Genomic DNA, 20,431 nt, shown 5'->3' on the forward strand with positions numbered 1-20,431 from the left:
TCCTTTCCCCCTTGTTTTTCCTCCTTCTCTTCAACTTTTCCTTTCCTTTTCCCCTTTTTCCCCCTTTCTTTTCCCCTTTTTCCCCTTTCTTTTCCCCCTTTTTTCCCCTTTCTTTTCTCCTTTTCCCCCCCTTCTTTTCCCCCTATTTTTCCTTCCACTCTCCACTTTTCCATTCTACTTTTCCTCCCCCTTTTCCTCTTCCTTTTCCCCCATTTTTCCTCCTACTTTTTCCTTTTCCCTGCTCCTTTTTATCTTCCCTTTCTCCTGCTTTCCCTCCCCTTTTTCCTCCTATTATTCCCTTTTCCCTCATCCTTTTCTTTCCCTTCTTTTTTTCCTCTTCCTTTCCTCCCCCTTTCCCCTTTTTCCTCCTCCTTCCTCCCCCTTTCCTCCTCCTTCTTCCCTCTTATCCTTCCCTCCTCCTTTCCTTTCTCTTTCTTTCCTTTTCCTCATCTGATTTCCCTGGATTTTAATTCCCTTTCCCTTTTCCCTCCCACTTCCCTCATCCTTTTCTTTCCCTTCTTTTTTTCCTCCTCCTTTCCTCCCCCTTTCCCCTTTTTCCTCCTCCTTCCTTCCCCTTTTCCCCTCCTTCTTCCCTTTCTCTTTCTTTCCTTCTTCCCATGGGATTTCCCTGGATTTTAATTCCCTTTTCCCTTCCTTTTCCCTCATCCTTTTCTTTCCCTTCTTTTTTTCCTCCTCCTTCCCTCCCCCTTTCCCCTTTTTCCTCCTCCTTCCTCCCCCTTTCCTCCTCCTTCTTCCCTCTTATCCTTCCCTCCTCCTTTCCTTTCTCTTTCTTTCCTTTTCCTCATCTAATTTCCCTGGATTTTGACTCCCTTTCCCCTCCCTTTTCCCTGCCCAGGCTGAGACAGCAGCAAACAGGATCTGCAAAGTTCTGGCCGTGAACCAGGAGAATGAACATCTCATGGAGGACTACGAGCGCCTGGCCAGCGATGTGAGCCCAAAAACACCCCAAAAACACCCCAAAACCACCCCAAAACAGCCCAAAAAACCCTGAACATCCCCTCATGGAGGACTACGAGCGCCTGGCCAGCGATGTGAGCCCAAAAACACCCCAAAAACCACCCCAAAAACCACCCCAAAACAGCCCAAAAAACCCTGAACATCCAAAAACCCCTGGCTGGAGTCCCAGGACCATCCCAATCCCATTCCCACCTTCCCAATTCCCCTTTTCCAGCTCCTGGCGTGGATCCATCACACAACCCCCTGGCTGGAGTCCCGGGACCCTCAGAAGACCATCCCAAACCCCATTCCCACCATCCCAACCCCATTCCCACCTTCCCAAACCCCATTCCCACCTTCCCAATCCCTATTTTCCAGCTCCTGGCGTGGATCCAGCGCACCATCCCCTGGCTGGAGTCCTGGGACCATCCCAACCCCATTCCTACATTCCCAACCCCATTCCCACCTTCCCAATCCCCCTTTCCCAGCTCCTGGCGTGGATCCAGCGCACCATCCCGTGGCTGGAGTCCCGGGACCCTCAGAACATGATCCCAAACCCCATTCCCACCTTCCCAACCCCATTCCCACCATCCCAACCCCATTCCCACCTTCCCAAACCCCATTCCCACCTTCCCAATCCCTATTTTCCAGCTCCTGGCGTGGATCCAGCACACCATCCCCTGGCTGGAGTCCTGGGACCATCCCAACCCCATTCCTACATTCCCAATCCCCATTCCCACATTCCCAATCCCCCTTTTTCCAGCTCCTGGCGTGGATCCATCACACCATCCCCTGACTGTGGAGTCCCGGGACCATCCCAACCCCATTCCCACATTCCCAATCCCTGTATTCCCAGCTCCTGACATGAATCCATCACACCATCCCCTGGCTGTGGAGTCCTGGGACCATCCCAACCCCATTCCCACCCTCCCAAACCCCATTCCCACCCTCCCAAACCCCATTCCCACCTTCCCAAACCCCATTCCCACCTTCCCAATCCCCCTTTTCCAGCTCCTGGCATGGATCCATCACACAATCCCGTGGCTGGAGTCCTGGGACCCTCAGAACATGATCCCAAACCCCATTCCCACCCTCCCAAACCCCGTTCCCACCCTCCCAAACCCCATTCCCACCTTCCCAATCCCCCTTTTCCAGCTCCTGGCGTGGATCCAGCGCACCATCCCCTGGCTGGAGTCCCGGGACCCTCAGAACACGATCCCAATCCCTGTTTTCCCAGCTCCTGGCGTGGATCCAGCGCACGATCCTCTGGCTGGAGTCCCGGGACCCCCAGAAGACCATCCCAAACCCCATTCCCACCATCCCAAACCCCATTCCCACCTTCCCAATCCCTGTTTTTCCAGCTCCTGGCATGGATCCAGCGCACCATCCCCTGGCTGGAGTCCCGGGACCCTCAGAAGACCATCCCAAACCCCATTCCCACCATCCCAAACCCCATTCCCACCATCCCAAACCCCATTCCCACCATCCCAAACCCCGTTCCCACCCTCCCAAACCCCATTCCCACCTTCCCAATCCCTGTTTTTCCAGCTCCTGGCGTGGATCCAGCGCACCATCCCGTGGCTGGAGTCCCGGGACCCCCAGAAGACCATCCCGGCCATGCAGCAGAAGCTGGAGGATTTCCGGGAGTACCGGCGGGTGCACAAACCCCCCAAGGTGCAGGAGAAGTGTCAGCTCGAGATCAACTTCAACACCCTCCAGACCAAACTGCGCCTCAGCGGCCGCCCAGCCTTCATGCCCTCCGAGGGCAGGATGGTCTCGGTGGGTCCGGGGTCCCAAAGGGGGTTTGGGGGGGCCTGGGGGGGATTTGGGGGTCCTGGAGGGGATTTGGGGGGGGATTTGGGGGGCAAATCCTTGTTGGGGTGTCACAAACCCACCCCAAACCTGCCCAGCGTTCATGCCCTCCGAGGGCAGGATGGTCTCGGTGGGTCCGGGGTCCCACAGGGGGTTTGGGGGGGCCTGGGGGGGATTTGGGGGTCCTGGGGGGGATTTGGGGGGTCCTGGAGGGGATTTGGGGGAGATTTAGGGGGCAAATCCACTCCTAAACCACCCCAAACCCACCCAGCGTTCATGCCCTCCGAGGGCAGGATGGTCTCGGTGGGTCCGGGGTCCCACAGGGGGTTTGGGGGGTCCCAAAGGGGGTTTGGGGTTCCTGGAGGGGATTTGGGGGAGATTTGGGGGGCAAATCCTTGTTGGGGTGTCACAAACCCGTCCTGCCTTCATGCCCTCCGAGGGCAGGATGGTCTCGGTGGGTCTGGGGTCCCAAAGGGGGTTTGGGGGGTCCTGGAGGGGATTTGGGGGCACCCAGGGGGTCCTAGAGGGGATCTGGGGGGACAAGTCCCTGTCAGGATGTCACAAACCCGTCCTGCCTTCATGCCCTCCGAGGGCAGGATGGTCTCGGTGGGTCCGGGGGGATTTGGGGGTCCTGGGGGGATTTGGAGGGTCCTGGAGGATTTAGGTGTGTCTGGGGGTTTTGGGGTGCCCTGACCCCCATTTTTGGGGTGCCCAAGGACATCGGGGCGGGGTGGCAGCAACTGAGGAAAGGACACAAGGAATGGGGTCAGCTCTGTCTGGGTGGGCTTTGGGTGGGATTTGGGTGGGATTCTGTGGGTTCAGGTGCATCTGGGGGTTTTGGGGTCCCTCTCACCCCATTTTTGGGGTGCCCAGGACATCGGGGTGGGCTGGCAGCGACTGGAGAAGGTGGAGAAGGGCCACGAGGAGCGGGGTCAGCTCTGTCTGGGTGGGATTAGGGTGGGATTTGGGTGGGATTCTGTGGGCTCAGGTGTGTCTGGGGGTTTTGGGGTGCCCTGACCCCCATTTTTGGGGTGCCCAGGACATCGGGGCGGGCTGGCAGTGGCTGGAGAAGGGCCACGAGGAGCGGGGTCAGCTCTGTCTGGGGGGGATTTAGGTGGGATTTGGGGGGATTTGGGTGGGATTCTGTGGGTTCAGGTGCATCTGGGGGTTTTGGGGCCCCCTGACCCCCATTTTTGGGGTGCCCAGGACATCGGGGCGGGCTGGCAGCGGCTGGAGCAGGCGGAGAAGGGCCACGAGGAGCGGGGTCAGCTCTGTCTGGGTGGGATTAGGGTGGGATTTGGGTGGGATTCTGTGGGTTCAGGTGTGTCTGGGGGTTTTGGGGTCCCTCTCACCCCATTTTTGGGGTGCCCAGGACATCGGGGCGGGCTGGCAGCGGCTGGAGCAGGCGGAGAAGGGCCACGAGGAGCGGGGTCAGCTCTGTCTGGGTGGGATTAGGGTGGGATTTGGGTGGGATTCTGTGGGTTCAGGTGTGTCTGGGGGTTTTGGGGCGCCCTGACCCCCGTTTTTGGGGTGCCCAGGACATCGGGGCGGGCTGGCAGCGGCTGGAGCAGGCGGAGAAGGGCCACGAGGAGTGGCTGCTGACGGAGCTGCGGCGCCTGGAGCGCCTGGACCACCTGGCCGAGAAATTCCGGCAGAAGGCCTCGATCCACGAGGGGTGGACGGAAGGTACCGGGCTGGGGGGGCTTGGGGAGGGGGCTGGGGGGGCTTGGGGGGGGTTTGAGGGAGTTTGGGAAGGGCAGGGGGTGGATTTGGGGGGGGTTGGGGGATTTGGGGTGGGTTTAAGGGAGTTTGGGAAGGGCAGGGGGTGGATTTGGGGGGGGACAAGGGGGTGCATTTCGGGGGGGCTGGAGGGCAGCGTGGATTTGGGGGGGTTTGGGGGGTTTGGGGGGGGTTTAGGGGAGTTTGGGAAGGACAGGGGGTGGATTTGGGGGGGTTTGGGGGATTTGAGGTGGATTTAGGGGAGTTTGGGAAGGGCAGGGGGTGCATTTGAGGGGTCTGGAGGGCAGTGTGGATTTGGGGGGGTTTGGGGGATTTGGGGTGGGTTTAAGGGAGTTTGGGAAGGACAGGGGGTGGATTTGGGGGGGCTGGGGGTGGATTTGGGGGGGTCTGGAGGGCAGCGTGGATTTGGAGGGGGTTGGAGGGGACAGGGGATGGTTTTTGGGGGGACAGGGGTGGATTTGGGGGTTCAGGGATCTCGGGTGCCCTCTCACCTGTGCCCAGGTAAGGAGGTGGCTCAGGGGGTGGCTCAGGGGGGTTCAGGGGGTGGCACAGGGGGTTCAGGGGGTGGCTCAGGGGGCTCAGGGGGCTCAGGTGCCCTCTCACCTGTGCCCAGGTAAGGAGGTGGCTCAGGGGGCTCAGGGGGTGGCCCAGGGGGCTCAGAGAGGTTCAGGGGGTGGCCCAGGGGGCTCAGGGGTCTCAGGTGCCCTCTCACCTGTGCCCAGGTAAGGAGGTGGCTCAGGGGGCTCAGGGGGTGGCCCAGGGGGCTCAGAGAGGTTCAGGGGGTGGCCCAGGGGGCTCAGGGGTCTCAGGTGCCCTCTCAACTGTGCCCAGGTAAGGAAGTGGCACAGGGGGCTCAGGGGGGTTCAGGGGGTGGCACAGGGGGTTCAGGGGGTGGCCCAGGGGGTTCAGGGGTCTCAGGTGCCCTCTCACCTGTGCCCAGGTAAGGGGGTGGCTCAGGGGGGTTCAGGGGGTGGCTCAGGGGTCTCAGGTGCCCTCTCACCTGTGCCCAGGTAAGGAGGTGGCTCAGGGGGTTCAGGGGGTGGCCCAGGGGGGTTCAGGGGGTGGCCCAGGGGGCCCAGGGGTCTCAGGTGCCCTCTCACCTGTGCCCAGGTAAGGAGGTGGCCCTCAGGGACCGGGACTACGGCTCGGCCTCCCTGGCCCAGGTCCGGGCCCTGCTCCGCAAACACGAGGCCTTCGAGTCCGACCTGGCGGCGCATCAGGACCGGGTGGAGCAGATCGCGGCCATCGCCCAGGAGCTCAAGTATGGCAGGCCCCAAAACAGCCCAGAATAACCCCAAAATGTCCCCAAATCACCCCCCGAGCAGATCGCGGCCATCGCCCATTTTGGGAGACCCCAAAACAGCCCTAAAACCCCCCAAAATGTCCCCAAATCACCCCCCGAGCAGATCGCGGCCATCGCCCAGGAGCTCAAGTATGGCAGACCCCAAAACAGCCCTAAACCACCCCAAAATAACCCCAAATAACCCCCTGAGCAGATCGCGGCCATCGCCCATTTTGGGAGACCCCAAAACAGCCCTAAACCCCCCCAAAATAACCCCAAAATGTCCCCAAATCACCCCTGAGCAGATCATGGCCATCTCCCAATAACTGAAGTCTGGGAGACCCCAAAACCCCCCCAAATAACCCCAAACTATCCCCAAATCACCCCCCAAGCAGATTGTGGCCATCTCCCAATAACTGAAGTATGGGAGACCCCAAAACCCCCCAAAATAACCCCAAATCACCCCCCAAGCAGATCATGGCCATCTCCCATTTTGGGAGACCCCAAAACCCCCCAAAATAACCCCAAACTATCCCCAGATCACCCCCCAAGCAGATCACGACCATCTCCCAATTCCTGAAGTCTGGGAGACCCCAAAACCCCCCAGAATGCCCCCAGACTGACCCCAAACCCCCCCTGCCCCCCAGCGAGCTGGATTACTACGACTCGCCGAGCGTGAACTCGCGGTGCCAGCGGATCTGCGACCAGTGGGACCTGCTGGGCTCCCTCACCCACAGCCGCCGGGACGCCCTGGAGGTGAGGGGGGACCCCTGGGTCGGAGGGACCTCCGGAGGGACCCCAACCCCGATCCCAACCCCGATCCCGACCCCGATCCCAACCCCGATCCCAATCCTGATCCCAACCCCAATCCCAACCTCGATCCCAACCCCGATCCCGACCCCGACCCCAGCCCCAGTCCCAACCTCGATCCCGACCCCGATCCCAACCCCGATCCCGACCCTGACCCCGATCCCAATCCCAACCCCGATCCCAACCCCAGTCCCAACCCCAATCCCAACCCTGATCCCGACCCCGATCCTAACCCCGATCCCGACCCCAATCCTGACTCCGATCCCGACCCCGATCCCAACCCCAGTCCCAACCCCAGTCCCAACCCCGATCCCAACCCCGATCCCGACCCCAATCCCGACCCCAATCCCGACCCCAATCCCGATCCCGACCCCGATCCCAACCCCAATCCCAACCCCAGTCCCAACGCCAGTCCCAACCCCGATCCCGACCCCGATCCCAATCCCAACCCCAATCCCAACCCTGATCCCAACCCCGATCCCAACCCCGATCCCAACCTCAATTCCAACCCCAATCCCAACCCTGATCCCGACCCCAATCCCAACCCCGACCCCAATCCCAACCCCGATCCCAACCCCGACCCCGACCCCGCCCCCGTGGCGTCCCCAGAAAACGGAGAAGCAGCTGGAGACGATCGACGAGCTGCACCTGGAGTACGCCAAGCGCGCGGCGCCCTTCAACAACTGGATGGAGAGCGCCATGGAGGACCTGCAGGACATGTTCATCGTCCACACCATCGAGGAGATCCAGGTGGGAGCAAAACGGCCCCAGAACGGCCAAAACGGCCCCAAAAAATGGCCCTTCCCGGTGCTGATCCCGGTGCTGTTCCCGGGTCTGTGTCCGTGGCGGTTCCGGGTGCCGATCCCTCCTCGGTTCCCGGTGCTGATCCTGGTTCCTGGTGCTAATCCCACTCTGGCTCCCGGTGCTGATCCCGGTTCCAGGGGCTGATCCCGCCCCAGTTCCTGGTGCTGATCCCAATTCCGGGTGCTGATCCCTCCCAGTGCTGATCCTGCCATTCCTGGGTCCGTGTCTGTGTCGGTTCCCGGTGCTGATCCTGGTTTCAGGGGCTGATCCCACCCTGGTTCCCGGTGCTGATCCCAGTTCCCAGTGCCGATCCCAGTTCCCAGTGCCGATCCCAGTTCCCAGTGCTGATCCCAGTTCCCAGTGCCGATCCCAGTTCCCAGTGCTGATCCCAGTTCCCAGTGCCGATCCCAGTTCCGGGTGCTGATCCTGCTCTGGTTCCCAGTGCCGATCCCTCCCAGTTCCCAGTTCCCAGTTCCCGGTGCCAATCCCAGTTCCCAGTACCAGTCCCTCCCAGTTCCCGGTGCTGATCCCGCTGTCCCCTCAGGGCCTCATCGCCGCCCACGACCAGTTCAAGTCGACGCTGCCGGAGGCGGACCGGGAGCGGGAGGCCATCCTGGGCATCCAGCGGGAAGCGCAGCGCATCGCGGAGCTGCACGGCATCCAGCTGCCCGCCGGCAACCCCTACACCTCCGTCACCCCCCAGCTCATCAACGCCAAGTGGGAGCGGGTGCGGGCGCCGGGAGGGGACTGCGGGAATGCCCAGAGCCCTCCCGCCCTCAGCCGGCCCCAAAACTGACCCTGGATCTGATCCTGAATCCCTCCGTTCCCAAATGTGCTCCTGGATCTGATCCCGAACCCCTCTGTTCCCAAAACTGCCCCTGGATCCATTCCCAAATCTGCCCCTGGATCTGATCCTGAACCCCTCCGTTCCCAAATCTGCTCCTGGATCTGATCCTGAACCCCTCTGTTCCCAAATGTGCTCCTGGATCTGATCCTGAACCCCTCTGTTCCCAAATCTGCTCCTGGATCTGATCCTGAACCCCTCTGTTCCCAAATGTGCTCCTGGATCTGATCCTGAACCCCTCTGTTCCCAAAACTGCCCCTGGATCTGATCCTGAACCCCTCTGTTCCCAAAACTGCCCCTGGATCTGATCCTGAGCCCCTCCGTTCCCAAATCTGCTCCTGGATCTGATCCTGAACCCCTCTGTTCCCAAATCTGCTCCTGGATCTGATCCTGAACCCCTCTGTTCCCAAAACTGCCCCTGGATCTGATCCTGAGCCCCTCCGTTCCCAAAACTGCTCCTGGATCCACTCCCGAATCCCTCTGTTCCCAAATCTGCCCCTGGATCCACTCCTGAACCCCTCCATTCCCAAATCTACTCCCAAACCCCTCCCTTCCCAAATCTGCTCCTGGATCCGCTCCCAAATCCCTCTGTTCCCAAATCTGCTCCCAGATCCGCTCCCAAACCCCTCCATCCCTGGATCCCTTTCCAAAGCCACTCCCAACCCCCTCCATCCCCAACCCCCTCCATCTCCAAACCCCTCCATCCCCAAACCCCTTCCCAAATTCCCTCCCAAGTCCCTCCGCTTGGAAACCCCCGGAGTTTCCCAACCCCATCCTGCTTTTCCCTCCCGCTTTCCCGACCCCTTCCCGCTTTTTCCCGGCCGGTTTTCCCTTGCCTTTCCCCCACCCCATCCCTGTTTTCCCTCAGGGACTTCCCAGTGTGGTTTTCCCCGTGGTTTTTCCCGGTTTTCCACGGTTTTTTCCCCCTGTTTTCCGTGTTCCAGGTGCAGCAGTTGGTTCCCAAGCGGGACCAGGCGCTGCAGGAGGAGCAGAGCCGGCAGAATTCCAACGAGCACCTCCGGAGGCAGTTCGGGAGCCAGGCCAACAGGGTGGGGCCCTGGATCCAGACCAAGATGGAGGTGAGGGATCAGCCCCGCGGGATCCAACGGGATCCAACGGGATCCGGGGGCTGGGAAAGCCGGGAATGGTGGAATTGGCCCCGGGATGGGTCGTGTCCCACGTTATCCCGGGTCAAAAAGGGTTGGGAAGGGGTTGGATGTGTCGGTCACTGATGTCCGGGTGTTCTCCTGGAAAACTGGGATGGAATTCTGGGCCCTGGGAAAGCTGGGAATGGTGGAATTGGCCCCAGGATGGGCCGTGTTCGACGTTATCCCGGGTCAAAAAGGGTTGGGAAGGGGTTGGATGTGTCGGTCACTGATGTCCGGGTGTTCTCCTGGAAAACTGGGATGGAATTCTGGGCCCTGGGAAAGCTGGGAATGGTGGAATTGGCCCCAGGATGGGCCGTGTTCGACGTTATCCCGGGTCAAAAAGGGTTGGGAAGGGGTTGGATGTGTCGGTCACCGATGTCCTGGTGTTCTCCTGGAAAACTGGGATGGAATTCTGGGCTCTGGGAAAGCCGGGAATGGTGGAATCAGCCCCAGGATAGGCCATGTCCAAAGTTATCCTGGGTCAAAAAGGGTTGGGAAGGGGTTGGATGTGTCAATCACTCATCTGGAAAACTGGGATGGAATTCTGGGCTCTGGGAAAGCCGGGAATGGCGGAACCGGCCCCGGAACGTTCCGTACCCAAGTTATCCCAGGTCAAAAAGGGTTGGGATGTGTCAATCACCGATGTCCTGGTGTTCTCCTGGAAAACTGGGATGGAATTCTGGGCTCTGGGAAAGCTGGGAATGGCGGAACCGGCCCCGGAACGTTCCGTACCCGAGTTATCCCGGGTCAAAAAGGGTTGGGAAGGGGTTGGATGTGTCGGTCACCGATGTCCTGATGTTCTCCTGGAAAACTGGGATGGAATTCTGGGCCCTGGGAAAGCCGGGAATGGCGGGACCGGCCCCGGAACGTTCCGTGCCCGCGTTCTCCCGGATCCGGGGCTGGAGCGGCGCCTTTTCCCAGGAAATCGGGCGGATCTCCATCGAGATGAACGGGACCCTGGAGGACCAGCTGAACCACCTGAAGGAGTACGAGGAGAACATCGTGGAGTACAAACCCAACCTGGAGCTCCTGGAGCAGCAGCACCAGCTCGTGCAGGAGGCCCTGATCTTCGACAACCAGCACTCCAACTACACCATGGAGGTGGGAACTGGGATCTTGGAGCATCCCACAGGGGTCTGGGAGCATCCCACAGGGGTCTGGGATCATCCCACAGGGATCTGGGAACATCCCACAGGGGTCTGGGGTCATTGAGGGGCAGGGAACGGGCAGGGAGGGATCCTGGGATGGGCAGGAGGCCCCTGATCTTCGACAACCAGCACTCCAACTACACCATGGAGGTGGGAACTGGGAACATCCCAAATCCAAAGGGATCTGGGAACATCCCACAGGGGTCTGGGAGCATCCCACAGGGGTCTGGGAGCATCCCACAGGGGTCTGGGGTCATTGAGGGGCAGGGAACGGGCAGGGAGGGATCCTGGAGGGATCCTGGGAGGGGCAGGAGGCCCCTGATCTTCGACAACCAGCACTGCAACTACACAATGGAGGTGGGAATTGGAGTCTTGGAGCATCCCACAGGGGTCTGGGAACATCCCACAGGGGTCTGGGAGCATCCCACAGGGGTCTGGGAGCATCCCACAGGGATCTGGGAGCATCCCACAGGGGTCTGGGAACATCCCACAGGGGTCTGGGGTCATTGAGGGGATGGGAACAGGCAGGGAGGGATCCTGGGATGGGCAGGAGGCCCCTGATCTTCGACAACCAGCACTCCAACTACACCATGGAGGTGGGAGTTGGGAACATCCCAAATCCAAAGGGATCTGGGAACATCCCACCGGGATCTGAGATCATCCCACCGGGATCTGAGATCATCCCACCGGGATCTGGGGTCATCCCACCGGGATCTGGGATCATCCCACCAGGATCTAGGAGTATCCCACTGGGATCTGGGATCATCCCACCAGGATCTGGGATCATTCCACCGGGATCTGGGGTCATCCCACCAGGATTTGGGATCATCCCACTGTGATTTGGTCTCCCCAAGGGTCCGGGAAGGGTCAGGGAGGGATCCCGGGGGTACCAGATCCCCTCCCGGGGGCGGGGCCATCCCTGATTCCCACCATTCCCGTGGGATTTTCCAGCACCTCCGGGTGGGGTGGGAGCAGCTGCTGACGACGATCGCCCGCACCATCAACGAGGTGGAAAACCAGATCCTGACCCGCGACGCCAAAGGCATCAGCCAGGAGCAGATGCAGGAATTCCGGGCCTCCTTCAACCACTTCGACAAGGTTTGGGATCCAGGGGGGGACCCAGGGGGGTCCCAGGGGTCAGGGGGGATCCCAGGAACCCCAGGGATTTATTGGGATCACGGGGATCCCTCATGGATCTGCGGGTGACACCCCAGATCCCCACGGGGTTGTTCCCACCTCGAAACGTGGGAATTTCCTCCTGGTTTCCCTCATTTTTTTTTCTTCCCTCCCCCCAATTTTCCCATTTCCCCGTTTTTCTTGGTTTTTCCCCATTTCCCACCTCGGAACGTGGGAATTTCCTCCTGGTTTCCCTCATTTTTTTCTTCCTTCCCCCCCCCATTTCCCCCCCAATTTTCCCATTTCCCTGTTTTTCTTGTTTTTTCCCCATTTCCCACCTCAGAATGTGGGAATTTCCTCCTGGTTTCCCTCATTTCCCCCCGTTTTTCCCCCCTGTCCCCCCGTTTTTCCCCATTTTTTCCATTTTTCCCCTCATCTGCTCCATTTTTCCCTCTTTTCCCTGTTTTCCAGGACCACGGGGGGTCCCTGGGCCCGGAGGAGTTCAAGGCCTGTTTGATCAGTCTGGGCTACGACGTCGAGAACGACCGGCAGGTATTGCCCTCTTCCTCCTCCTCTTCCTCCTCCTCCTCCTCTTCCTCCTCCTCTTCCTCTTCTTCTTCTTCCCACGGCTCTTCCTCCCCTTCCGGCTCCTCTTCCCGCTCCTCCAGCCATTTCCTCCTCGGATGGATCCCTTCCCTTTCCCTCCCTCCTGCTCTTTCTCCTCCTCCTCCTCCTCCCTTCCTCTTCCTTGTTCTCCTCCTTCTCCTCCTCCTTCCTTCTCCTCTTCCCCTTTCCTTTCCTTTCCTTTCCTTTCCTTTCCTTTCCTTTCCTTTCCTTTCCTTTCCTTTCCTTTCCTTTCCTTTCCTTTCCTTTCCTTTCCTTTCCTTTCCTTTCCTTTCCTTTCCTTTCCTTCCCTTTCCTTCCTCCTCTTCCTCCCTCCTTTCCTTTCCTTTCCTTCCCTTTCCTTTCTCCTCTTCCTCCCTCCTTTCCTTTCCTTCCCTTCCTTCTCCTCTTCCTCCCTCCTTTCCTTTCCTTCCCTTTCCTTTCTCCTCTTCCTCCCTCCTTTCCTTTCCTTCCCTTTCCTTCCTCCTCTTCCTCCCCATTTCCGGGCCGGTTTCCTCCTCTAACGGATTTTCTGCTTCTTCTCTTCCTCTTCCTCTTCCTCTTCCTCTCCCTCCTCCTCCTCCTCCTCCTCCTCCCGCAGCCGAAGCGCCGCACGGACTCCAAGGACTTCCGTGCCCTCCTGGGCCCCGCGGGATCCAGGCTGGTAACGCTCCTTTTTCCACCTTTTCCAACTTTTTTTTCACCCTTTTCCGCCTTTTTTTCCCGTTTTTTGGGGGAGGGGGGGAGGGCAGGAGGGGGCTGGGAACGCGCCGGAACCTTGGAAAAGCTCTGCATGTCCCGGAAAAGCTCCAGAATCCCCGGGGGGGGGAAAAAAAAGCTCTGGAATCCCTTGGAAAGCTCCGGAATTCCTGAGAAAGCTCTGGAATTTCCTGGGGAATATCCGGGATTTTTGGGAAAGCTGTGGAATTCCCGGAGGAGCTCCAGAATTGGTGGGAGAAGCACCGGGAATCCCGGGAAAAGCTCTGAAAAATCCCAGGAGAAGCTCTGAAATGGGCAGGAAAAGCTCGGAAATGAGCAGGAAAAGCTCCGAAATGAGCAGGAAAAGCCGCGGAATTCCCGGGAAAAGCCCCGGAATTCCCGACCGCGGCGCTCCCCCCTCAGGGTGACGCGGAATTCCAGCGGATCATGGCCGTGGTGGATCCCAACGGCAGCGGGAGCGTGACATTCCAGGCCTTCATCGACTTCATGTCCCGGGAGACGACGGACACGGACACGGCGGAGCAGGTCATCAACAGCTTCCGGGTCCTGGCCGGGGACAAGGTGAGGAAAAACGGGAACGCCGGCGGGTTTGGGGACGCCACGGTGGGATTTGGGAATTCTGGGGCCGGGTGGGAAACGTGAGGGGAAAATGGTGGGAAATGTGAGGGGAAAAGGGTGGGAAATGTGAGGGGAAAATGGTGGGAAGTGTGAGGAAAAAAGGGCAGGAAATGTGAGGGGAAAATGGAGGGAAATGTGAGGGGAAAAGGGTGGGAAATGTGAGGGGGAAAAGGTGGGAAATGTGAGGGGGAAAAGGGCGGGAGACGTGAGGGGGAAATGGTGGGAAATGTGAGGGGAAAAGGGTGGGAAATGTGAAGGGAAAAGGGTGGGAAATGAGAAGGGGAAAAGGGCAGGAAATGTGAGGGGAAAAGGGTGGAAAATGTGAGAGGAAAGGGTGGCAAATATGAGGGGGAAAGGGTGGGAAACGTGAGGGGAGAAGGGCGGGAAATATGCGGGGAAAATGGCGGGAAATGTGAGGGGAACAGGGTGGCAAATGTGAGGGGAAAAGGGGGGGAGACATGAGGGGAAAATGGTGGGAAACACGAGGGGAAAATGGTGGGAAACATGAGGGGAAAATGGTGGGAAATGTGAGGGGAAAAGGTGGGAAATGTGAGGGTAAAAGGGCGGGAAATGTGAGGGTAAAAGGGCGGGAAATGTGAGGGGACAAAATGGCGGGAGACGTGAGGGGAAAATGGCGGGATCGGTGACTCCGGGGGCCGTTTCCCCCCCCGTTTTCTCCCCCCCTTTCCCGTCCCCGTTCCCACTTCCCCGTCCGTTCCCAGAACTACATCACGGCGGCCGAGCTGCGGCGGGAGCTGCCGGCGGCGCAGGCCGAGTACTGCATCGCCCGCATGGCGCCCTACCCCGGCCCCGACGCCATCCCGGGCGCCCTGGACTACAAATCCTTCTCCACCGCCCTCTACGGGGAGAGCGACCTCTGACCGGATCCTTCCCCCCGGATCCCCCCCCGGGATCCCGCGGGATCCTCCCGTGTCCCCCCCCTCCGCCTCCTACTATGCAAACAGTTGATTGATCTTTGGGATATTTCGGGATGCGATTCCCACTTCCCCTCGGGCGGTGCGTGTGTGGAATTTTGGCTCCCGCGGGGCCTTGGGAGCGCCCAAAAATGGTTATTTTTGGTAATGTAAGAGAGAGACAGAGAGAGAGAGAAATTCCGGTTATTTTTGGCGGGATCAGCGGCGCGGCCCCCCGAGGGCTCCTTCCCCCCCCTCACACCCCACACCTTCCCCACGGTAATTTATGGCTTTTCCAGAGGGGAAAATTTGGGATTTTTGTGGGGGGGGGGGGTGGTTTTTTTTTGTAGGTTTTTTGTTTGTTTGTTTGTTTTTTTTTTCACTCACATTCCCACCTCGGAGCAGCGTTTTGTGGACCAAAAAAAAAACAAAACCCCCAAAAAAAAAACACACACACAAAAAAAAAAGAAAACAAGGGGAAAGCAGCGGGATTACGGGGGGAGAAATGAGGAGAAAATGAGGAGAGGAATGCGGAGAAATTAGGAGAAAAATCAGGGGAAAAACGCGAGGCAAAAGTGAGGAAAAAAGCGGAGAAAAAATGAGGCAAAAGTGAGGAAAAAAGCGGAGAAAAAATGAGGCAAAATGAGGAAAATTAGAAACGAGGGAAAAAATGTCGAGGAGTGTGGAAAAAATTGAGAGGGAAATGAGGAAAACCGTGGAGGAATACGGACAAAATGGGAAAATAATGATGAATAGAGAAGAGGAAAATGAGGAGAACTGTGGAGAAATAAAGAGAAATATGAAAGAGGAGGAGAATTAAGGAGGAAAACAAGGAAAATTAAGGAGAATCCACCTAATAAAGCGCCTGATCCTGGAAATTTTAACGGGAAGCAGAAATTTCCGATTTCCTTTATAACTTTACGGATTTATTATATAAATATATATTCACGTAGCGGCTTCTTTGTCCTGTAATTAAAATATTGCTGGAAAAATCCCTGGAATCTTGGAGGTTTTTTACCCCACCTGCTGTTTTTCTGCCTTTTTTTTTCTACCATTTTTCTCCCTTTTTTCTTGTGTTTTTCAATCCAGTACGATCCCAGTTTGTCCCAGTCTGTTCTGGTACAATCCCAGTATAATCCAGTACAATCCCAGTTTGTCCCAGTCCGTTCTGGTACAATCCCAGTACTATCCAGTACAATCCCAGTTCGTCCCAGTCCGTTCTGGTACAATCCCAGTATGATCCAGTACAATCCCAGTTTGTCCCAGTCCCTCCCAGCACTATCCTTGTCCCTCCCAGTCCCTCCCAGCACGACTCCCTCACACTTTCTTCCCCCAGCGCGGCCGCGGCTCGGCCCCAGTTCGTCCCAGTTCGCCCCAGTTTGTCCCACTCCGGGACTGGGAGGGGCGTGGTCAGAACGAGGGGGCGTGATCTGCACACGGGGGCGTGTCTTATGCAAATAGAGGGGCGTGGTCTAGTGCGGCGGGTGGGGCCATGGAGCCCGGGCCGTCCCGCGATGGGGCGGAAGTGGATGTGACGTCACTTCCGGGAGAGGCGGCCAAGATGGCGCTGTTCGAGCAGATGAGAGCGAACGTGGGGAAACTGCTGCGGGGCATCGACCGGTACGGGGGGCACTGGGAGGAGCTGGGCGGCACTGGGAGGGACTGGAAGGGGAGTGGGAGGGACTGGGTGGCACTGGGAGGGGTTTGGGGGGGAATGGGAGAGGACTGGGGGCACTGGGAGGGGTTTGGGGGGGAATGGGAGAGGACTGGGGGAACTGGGAAGGGTTTGGGGGGGAATGGGAGAGGACTGGGGGAACTGGGAAGGGTTTGGGGGGGAATGGGAGAGGACTGGAAGGCACTGGGAGGGGTTTGGGGGGAATGGGAGAGGACTGGAAGGCACTGGGAGGGGTTTGGGGGGCACCGGAGGGGCATTGGGGTGGTCTGGGGGTCCCTGGAACGGGATTTGGGGGGGCACTGGGGAACACTGGGAGGAACTGGGAGACACTGAGGAGGGACTGGAAGGGGAGTGGGAGGGACTGGGGGATACTGGGAGGGACTGGGGGGGTCTCAGATGTGTCCCAGCATCCCCCCTCCCCTGCCCAGGTACAACCCCGAGAACTTGGCCACCCTGGAGCGCTACGTGGAGACCCAGGCCAAGGAGAACGCCTACGACCTGGAGGCCAACCTGGCCGTGCTGAAGCTGTGAGTGCCCGGGGGGGTCGGGGAGAGGGTGGGGAACGTGAGGGGAAAGGGTGGGAAATGTGAGGGGGAAAGGGGGGGAAATGTGAGGGGAAAAGGGAGGGAAATGTGAGGGGGAAAGGGTGGGAAATGTGAGGGGGAAAGGGGGGGAAATGTGAGGGGGAAAGGGGGGGAAATGTGAGGGGGAAAGGTGGGAAATGTGAGGGGAAAATGAGGGGGAAATGCGAGAGGAAAATGGTGGGAAATGTGAGGGGAAAAGGGGAGGAAATGTGAGGGGAAAGGGTGGGAAATGTGAGGGGAAAGGGTGGGAAATGGGAAGGAAATGTGTGGGGAAAAGGGGGGGAAATGTGAGGGGAAAAGGGGGGGGAAAAGGGCAGGAAACATGAGGGGGCAAAATGGAGGGAAACGTGAGGGGGAAAAGGGGGGCAATCATTAACCCTCCAAGCTGGGAGTGCCCCAGGGGGGTTTGGGGGTCCCTGTGACTGCCCAGGGGGGTTTGGGGGTCCCCTGATCCCCCCCAGCCCCCTCACCTTGTTTCCCCCCCAGGTACCAGTTCAACCCGGCCTTCTTCCAGACGGGGGTGACGGCCCAGATCCTGCTCAAGGCCCTCACCAACCTGCCCCACACCGACTTCACCCTCTGCAAGTGCATGATCGACCAGGCCCACGTATCCCTGCGGCCGGAATTCCACAGGGAAACCCTGGAATTCCACAGGGAAACCCTGGAATTCCACAGGGAAACCCCCTCCCCACATTCCATCGGGAATTCCCAGCCCAGGGTTTCCTCCCAGTTCCCCCCTCCATACCACCAGGACCCCTCAAATCCCTCCCCAGGACCCTCCAATGCCCCCCAAAATCCTCTCAGATTCCTCCAAAACCTCCCCAGGACCCTTCAGACCCTTCCCAGGACCCCCCAAATCCCCTCCAGGACACTCCAAAGCCCCCCAGATCCTCTCAGGTCTCTCCAAAATCTCCCCAGGACCCCCCAAATCCCCTCCAGGACCCTTCAAATCTTTTCCAGGACCCTCCAAACCCCCCAAAATCTTCTCAGGACCCTTCAAACCCTTCCCAGGACCCCCAAAATCCCCTCCAGGACCCTTCAAACCTTTCCCATGACCCCCCAAATCCCTCCCCAGGACCCTCCAAACCCTCTACCCCTCCAAACCCCCCCCCAAAGACCCCTGGATTTTGGGATCTGGGATGGGGGGGGAAAGGGCTGATTTTTGGGCTACAGTTGGGGGGGAGAAGGCACTCCTTTTTTTCCCCCAATTTTTCCTTAATCCCCCCAAAAACTGCAGCAAGAGGAACGTCCCATCCGGCAGATCCTGTACCTGGGGGAGCTGCTGGAGACCTGCCACTTCCAGTCCTTCTGGGTGAGTCCCCACACCCCCCAAAATCGGGGCTGGGGGGTCCCCAAAATTCCTGGAAATAAGGGGGGACCACAACCCTAAACCCCTCGGAATTCCGGCAGCAAGCGCTGGATGAGAACATGGAGCTGCTGGAAGGGATCACGGGCTTCGAGGACTCCGTCAGGAAATGTGAGGGGAAAAGGGGGGAAATGTGAGGGGAAAAGGGGGGAAACATGAGGGGGAAAGGGCGGGAACGTGAGGGGAAAAGGGAGGGAAATGTGAGGGGAAAAGGGGGGGAAACGTGAGGGGGAAAGGGTGGGAAATGTGAGGGGAAAATGGGAGGAAATGTGAGGGGAAAATGGTGGGAAATGTGAGGGGGAAAGGGGGGAAACATGAGGGGAAAAGGGCGGGAAATGTGAGGGGGAAAGGGGGGAAACATGAGGGGAAAAGGGTGGGAAATGTGAGGGGAAAAGGGCGGGAAATGTGAGGGGGAAAGGGGGGGAAACGTGAGGGGGAAAGGGTGGGAAATGTGAGGGGGAAAGGGTGGGAAATGTGAGGGGAAAAGGGCGGGAAATGTGAGGGGGAAAGGGGGGAAACATGAGGGGAAAAGGGTGGGAAATGTGAGGGGAAAAGGGGGGGAAACGTGAGGGGGAAAGGGTGGGAAATGTGAGGGGAAAATGGGAGGAAATGTGAGGGGAAAATGGTGGGAAATGTGAAGGGAAAAGGGTGGGAAATGTGAGGGGAAAAGGGCAGGAAATGTGAGGGGAAAATGGCAGAAATGTGAGGGGAAAATGGAGGGAAACGTGAGGGGAAAATGGTGGGAAATGTGAGGGGAAAAGGGTCTGTGACAGCCTGGGGGTCCCCCCGCAGTCATTTGCCACGTGGTGGGAATCACCTACCAGCACATCGACCGCTGGCTGCTCGCCGAGATGCTGGGGGACCTCTCAGGTGGGTTTGGGGGTCCTGGAGGGGGTTTATAGGGACCTGGAGGGGGTTTGGGGGTCCTGGAGGAGGTTTGGGGTTCCTGGAGGGGGTTTGGGGGATCCTGTAGGGGGTTTAGAGGGTCCTAGAGAAAGTTGGGGGGTCCTAGAGGGGGCTTGGGGGTCCTGGAGTGGGTTTGGGGGGGCTTAGAAGATTCCCAGGGGCACTGGGGGGCTTTTTGGGGGTCCCTGAGCCCCCCCAGACCCCCCTTTTTGCCCCCCCAGAGTCGCAGCTGAGGGTCTGGATGAGCAAATATGGGGGATTTGGGGGGATTTTAGGGGGTGTTGGGGACACACCAGGGGTTTGGAGGGGTTTTGGGGGTCCCTGAGCCCCCCCAGACCCCCCTTTTTGCCCCCCCAGAGTCCCAGCTGAGGGTCTGGATGAGCAAATACGGGTGGACGGAGCCCGAGCCCGGGAGGATCCTCATCTCCAACCAGGAGGAAAACATCAAACCCAAGAACATCGTGGAGAAGATCGACTTCGACAGTGGGTTGGGGGCTTCGGGGGGGGCTGGGGGATTTTTGGGGGGGGCCTGGAAGGGTTTTGGGGGGACCTGGAAGGGATTTGGGGTGGTTTTGGGGGGGGTTGGAAGAGATTTGGGTTCATCCTGGGGGTCCTTGGGGAGTTTGGGGTGGTTTTGAGGGGTGCTGGAAGGGATTTGGGTCCATCCTGGGGGTCCTGGAGGGGTTTTGGGAATTTTTTTAGGGGGTCCTGGAGGGGTTTGGGGGGTCCTGGAGGGGATTTGGGCACATCCTGGGGGTCCTGGACGGGGTTTGGGGGGTCCTGAGGGGGTTTGGGGATTTTTTAGGGGGTCCTGCAAGGGATTTGGGCACATCCTGGGGGTCCTGGAGGGGGCTTTGGGGGGTCCTGGAGGGGGTTTGGGGTGGTTTTGGGGTGTCCTGGAGGGGGATTTGGGTTCATCCTGGAGGTCCTGGAGGGGTTTGGGGATTTTTTAGGGGGTCCTGGAGGGGTTTGGGGTGGTTTTGGGGGGTCCTGGAGGGGGTTAGGGGTGGTTTTGGGGGGTCCTGGCCCCCCCCTCACCTGCCCTGTCCCCCCCAGGTGTGTCGAGCATCATGGCGTCCTCACTCTGAGCCCCCCAAAAAACCATCAACCCCCCCCCCAGTTTAACCAATAAAGGAATTCCCAGTAAGGGCTCTGGAATTTGGGGGACTCTGGAATTTGGGGGGTCCCCAGACCACGCCCACTCAGCCACGCCCACTCAGGGCCCATATACGGGGTGGCCACGCCCACCGAGCGACCAACCAATGGCTCCTCTTTTCCAAAATCGAGTTTATTTGGGGCGTTTTGGGGGGTTCTGGGGGGTCCGCAGGTGCCCTCGAGTGCCCCACAGGTGTCCCTGGCACAGGTGTTCTCCGGGGATCCACAG

At 59.1% G+C, this 20,431-nt stretch overlaps 2 protein-coding genes across 5 annotated transcripts in view; both read left to right on the top strand.

The window, feature by feature from the left end:
- Nucleotides 1-15,508, top strand: part of LOC127465752 (alpha-actinin-4) — a 38,631-nt gene extending 23,123 nt beyond the window's left edge. Inside the window, exons 9-22 of one of the 3 annotated variants that reach the window (XR_007902382.1) lie at nt 857-949; nt 2,506-2,736; nt 4,308-4,455; nt 5,620-5,770; nt 6,439-6,547; nt 7,211-7,351; nt 7,950-8,132; nt 9,194-9,328; nt 10,319-10,498; nt 11,497-11,643; nt 12,133-12,213; nt 13,387-13,545; nt 14,325-15,091; nt 15,127-15,508. Coding sequence is in view for 2 of the 3 variants with exons in the window: in XM_051776281.1 (XP_051632241.1) it covers nt 857-949; nt 2,506-2,736; nt 4,308-4,455; nt 5,620-5,770; nt 6,439-6,547; nt 7,211-7,351; nt 7,950-8,132; nt 9,194-9,328; nt 10,319-10,498; nt 11,497-11,643; nt 12,133-12,213; nt 12,866-12,928; nt 13,387-13,545; nt 14,325-14,483 (1,980 nt within the window). In the remaining variant the exon portion in view is untranslated. Of the gene's footprint in view, nt 1-856; nt 950-2,505; nt 2,737-4,307; nt 4,456-5,619; nt 5,771-6,438; nt 6,548-7,210; nt 7,352-7,949; nt 8,133-9,193; nt 9,329-10,318; nt 10,499-11,496; nt 11,644-12,132; nt 12,214-12,865; nt 12,929-13,386; nt 13,546-14,324 lie in introns of all 3 variants that reach the window. The other 2 variants (XM_051776281.1, XM_051776280.1) reach the window with 2 other exon arrangements.
- Nucleotides 15,509-16,016: 508 nt separating this feature from the next.
- Nucleotides 16,017-20,192, top strand: LOC127465755 (eukaryotic translation initiation factor 3 subunit K). 2 transcript variants are annotated; one of them, XM_051776283.1, is made up of 8 exons: nt 16,017-16,136; nt 16,620-16,718; nt 17,262-17,382; nt 18,013-18,087; nt 18,186-18,252; nt 18,934-19,011; nt 19,405-19,530; nt 20,104-20,192. In XM_051776283.1, exons 1-8 carry the CDS (start codon nt 16,078-16,080, stop codon nt 20,133-20,135), a joined length of 657 nt encoding a protein of 218 aa, XP_051632243.1. In that variant the 5' UTR covers nt 16,017-16,077; the 3' UTR covers nt 20,136-20,192. The 2 variants fall into 2 exon arrangements, with proteins under 2 accessions (XP_051632243.1, XP_051632244.1); XM_051776284.1 differs by lacking the exons at nt 19,405-19,530; nt 20,104-20,192 and adding an exon at nt 19,269-19,387.
- Nucleotides 20,193-20,431: the final 239 nt, after the last annotated feature.

This window comes from Manacus candei, unplaced genomic scaffold, assembly GCF_025592945.1.
Source record: "Manacus candei isolate 608988 ecotype Guabito, Panama unplaced genomic scaffold, ASM2559294v1 h1tg000481l, whole genome shotgun sequence".
Taxonomy (NCBI): Eukaryota; Metazoa; Chordata; class Aves; order Passeriformes; family Pipridae; genus Manacus; species Manacus candei.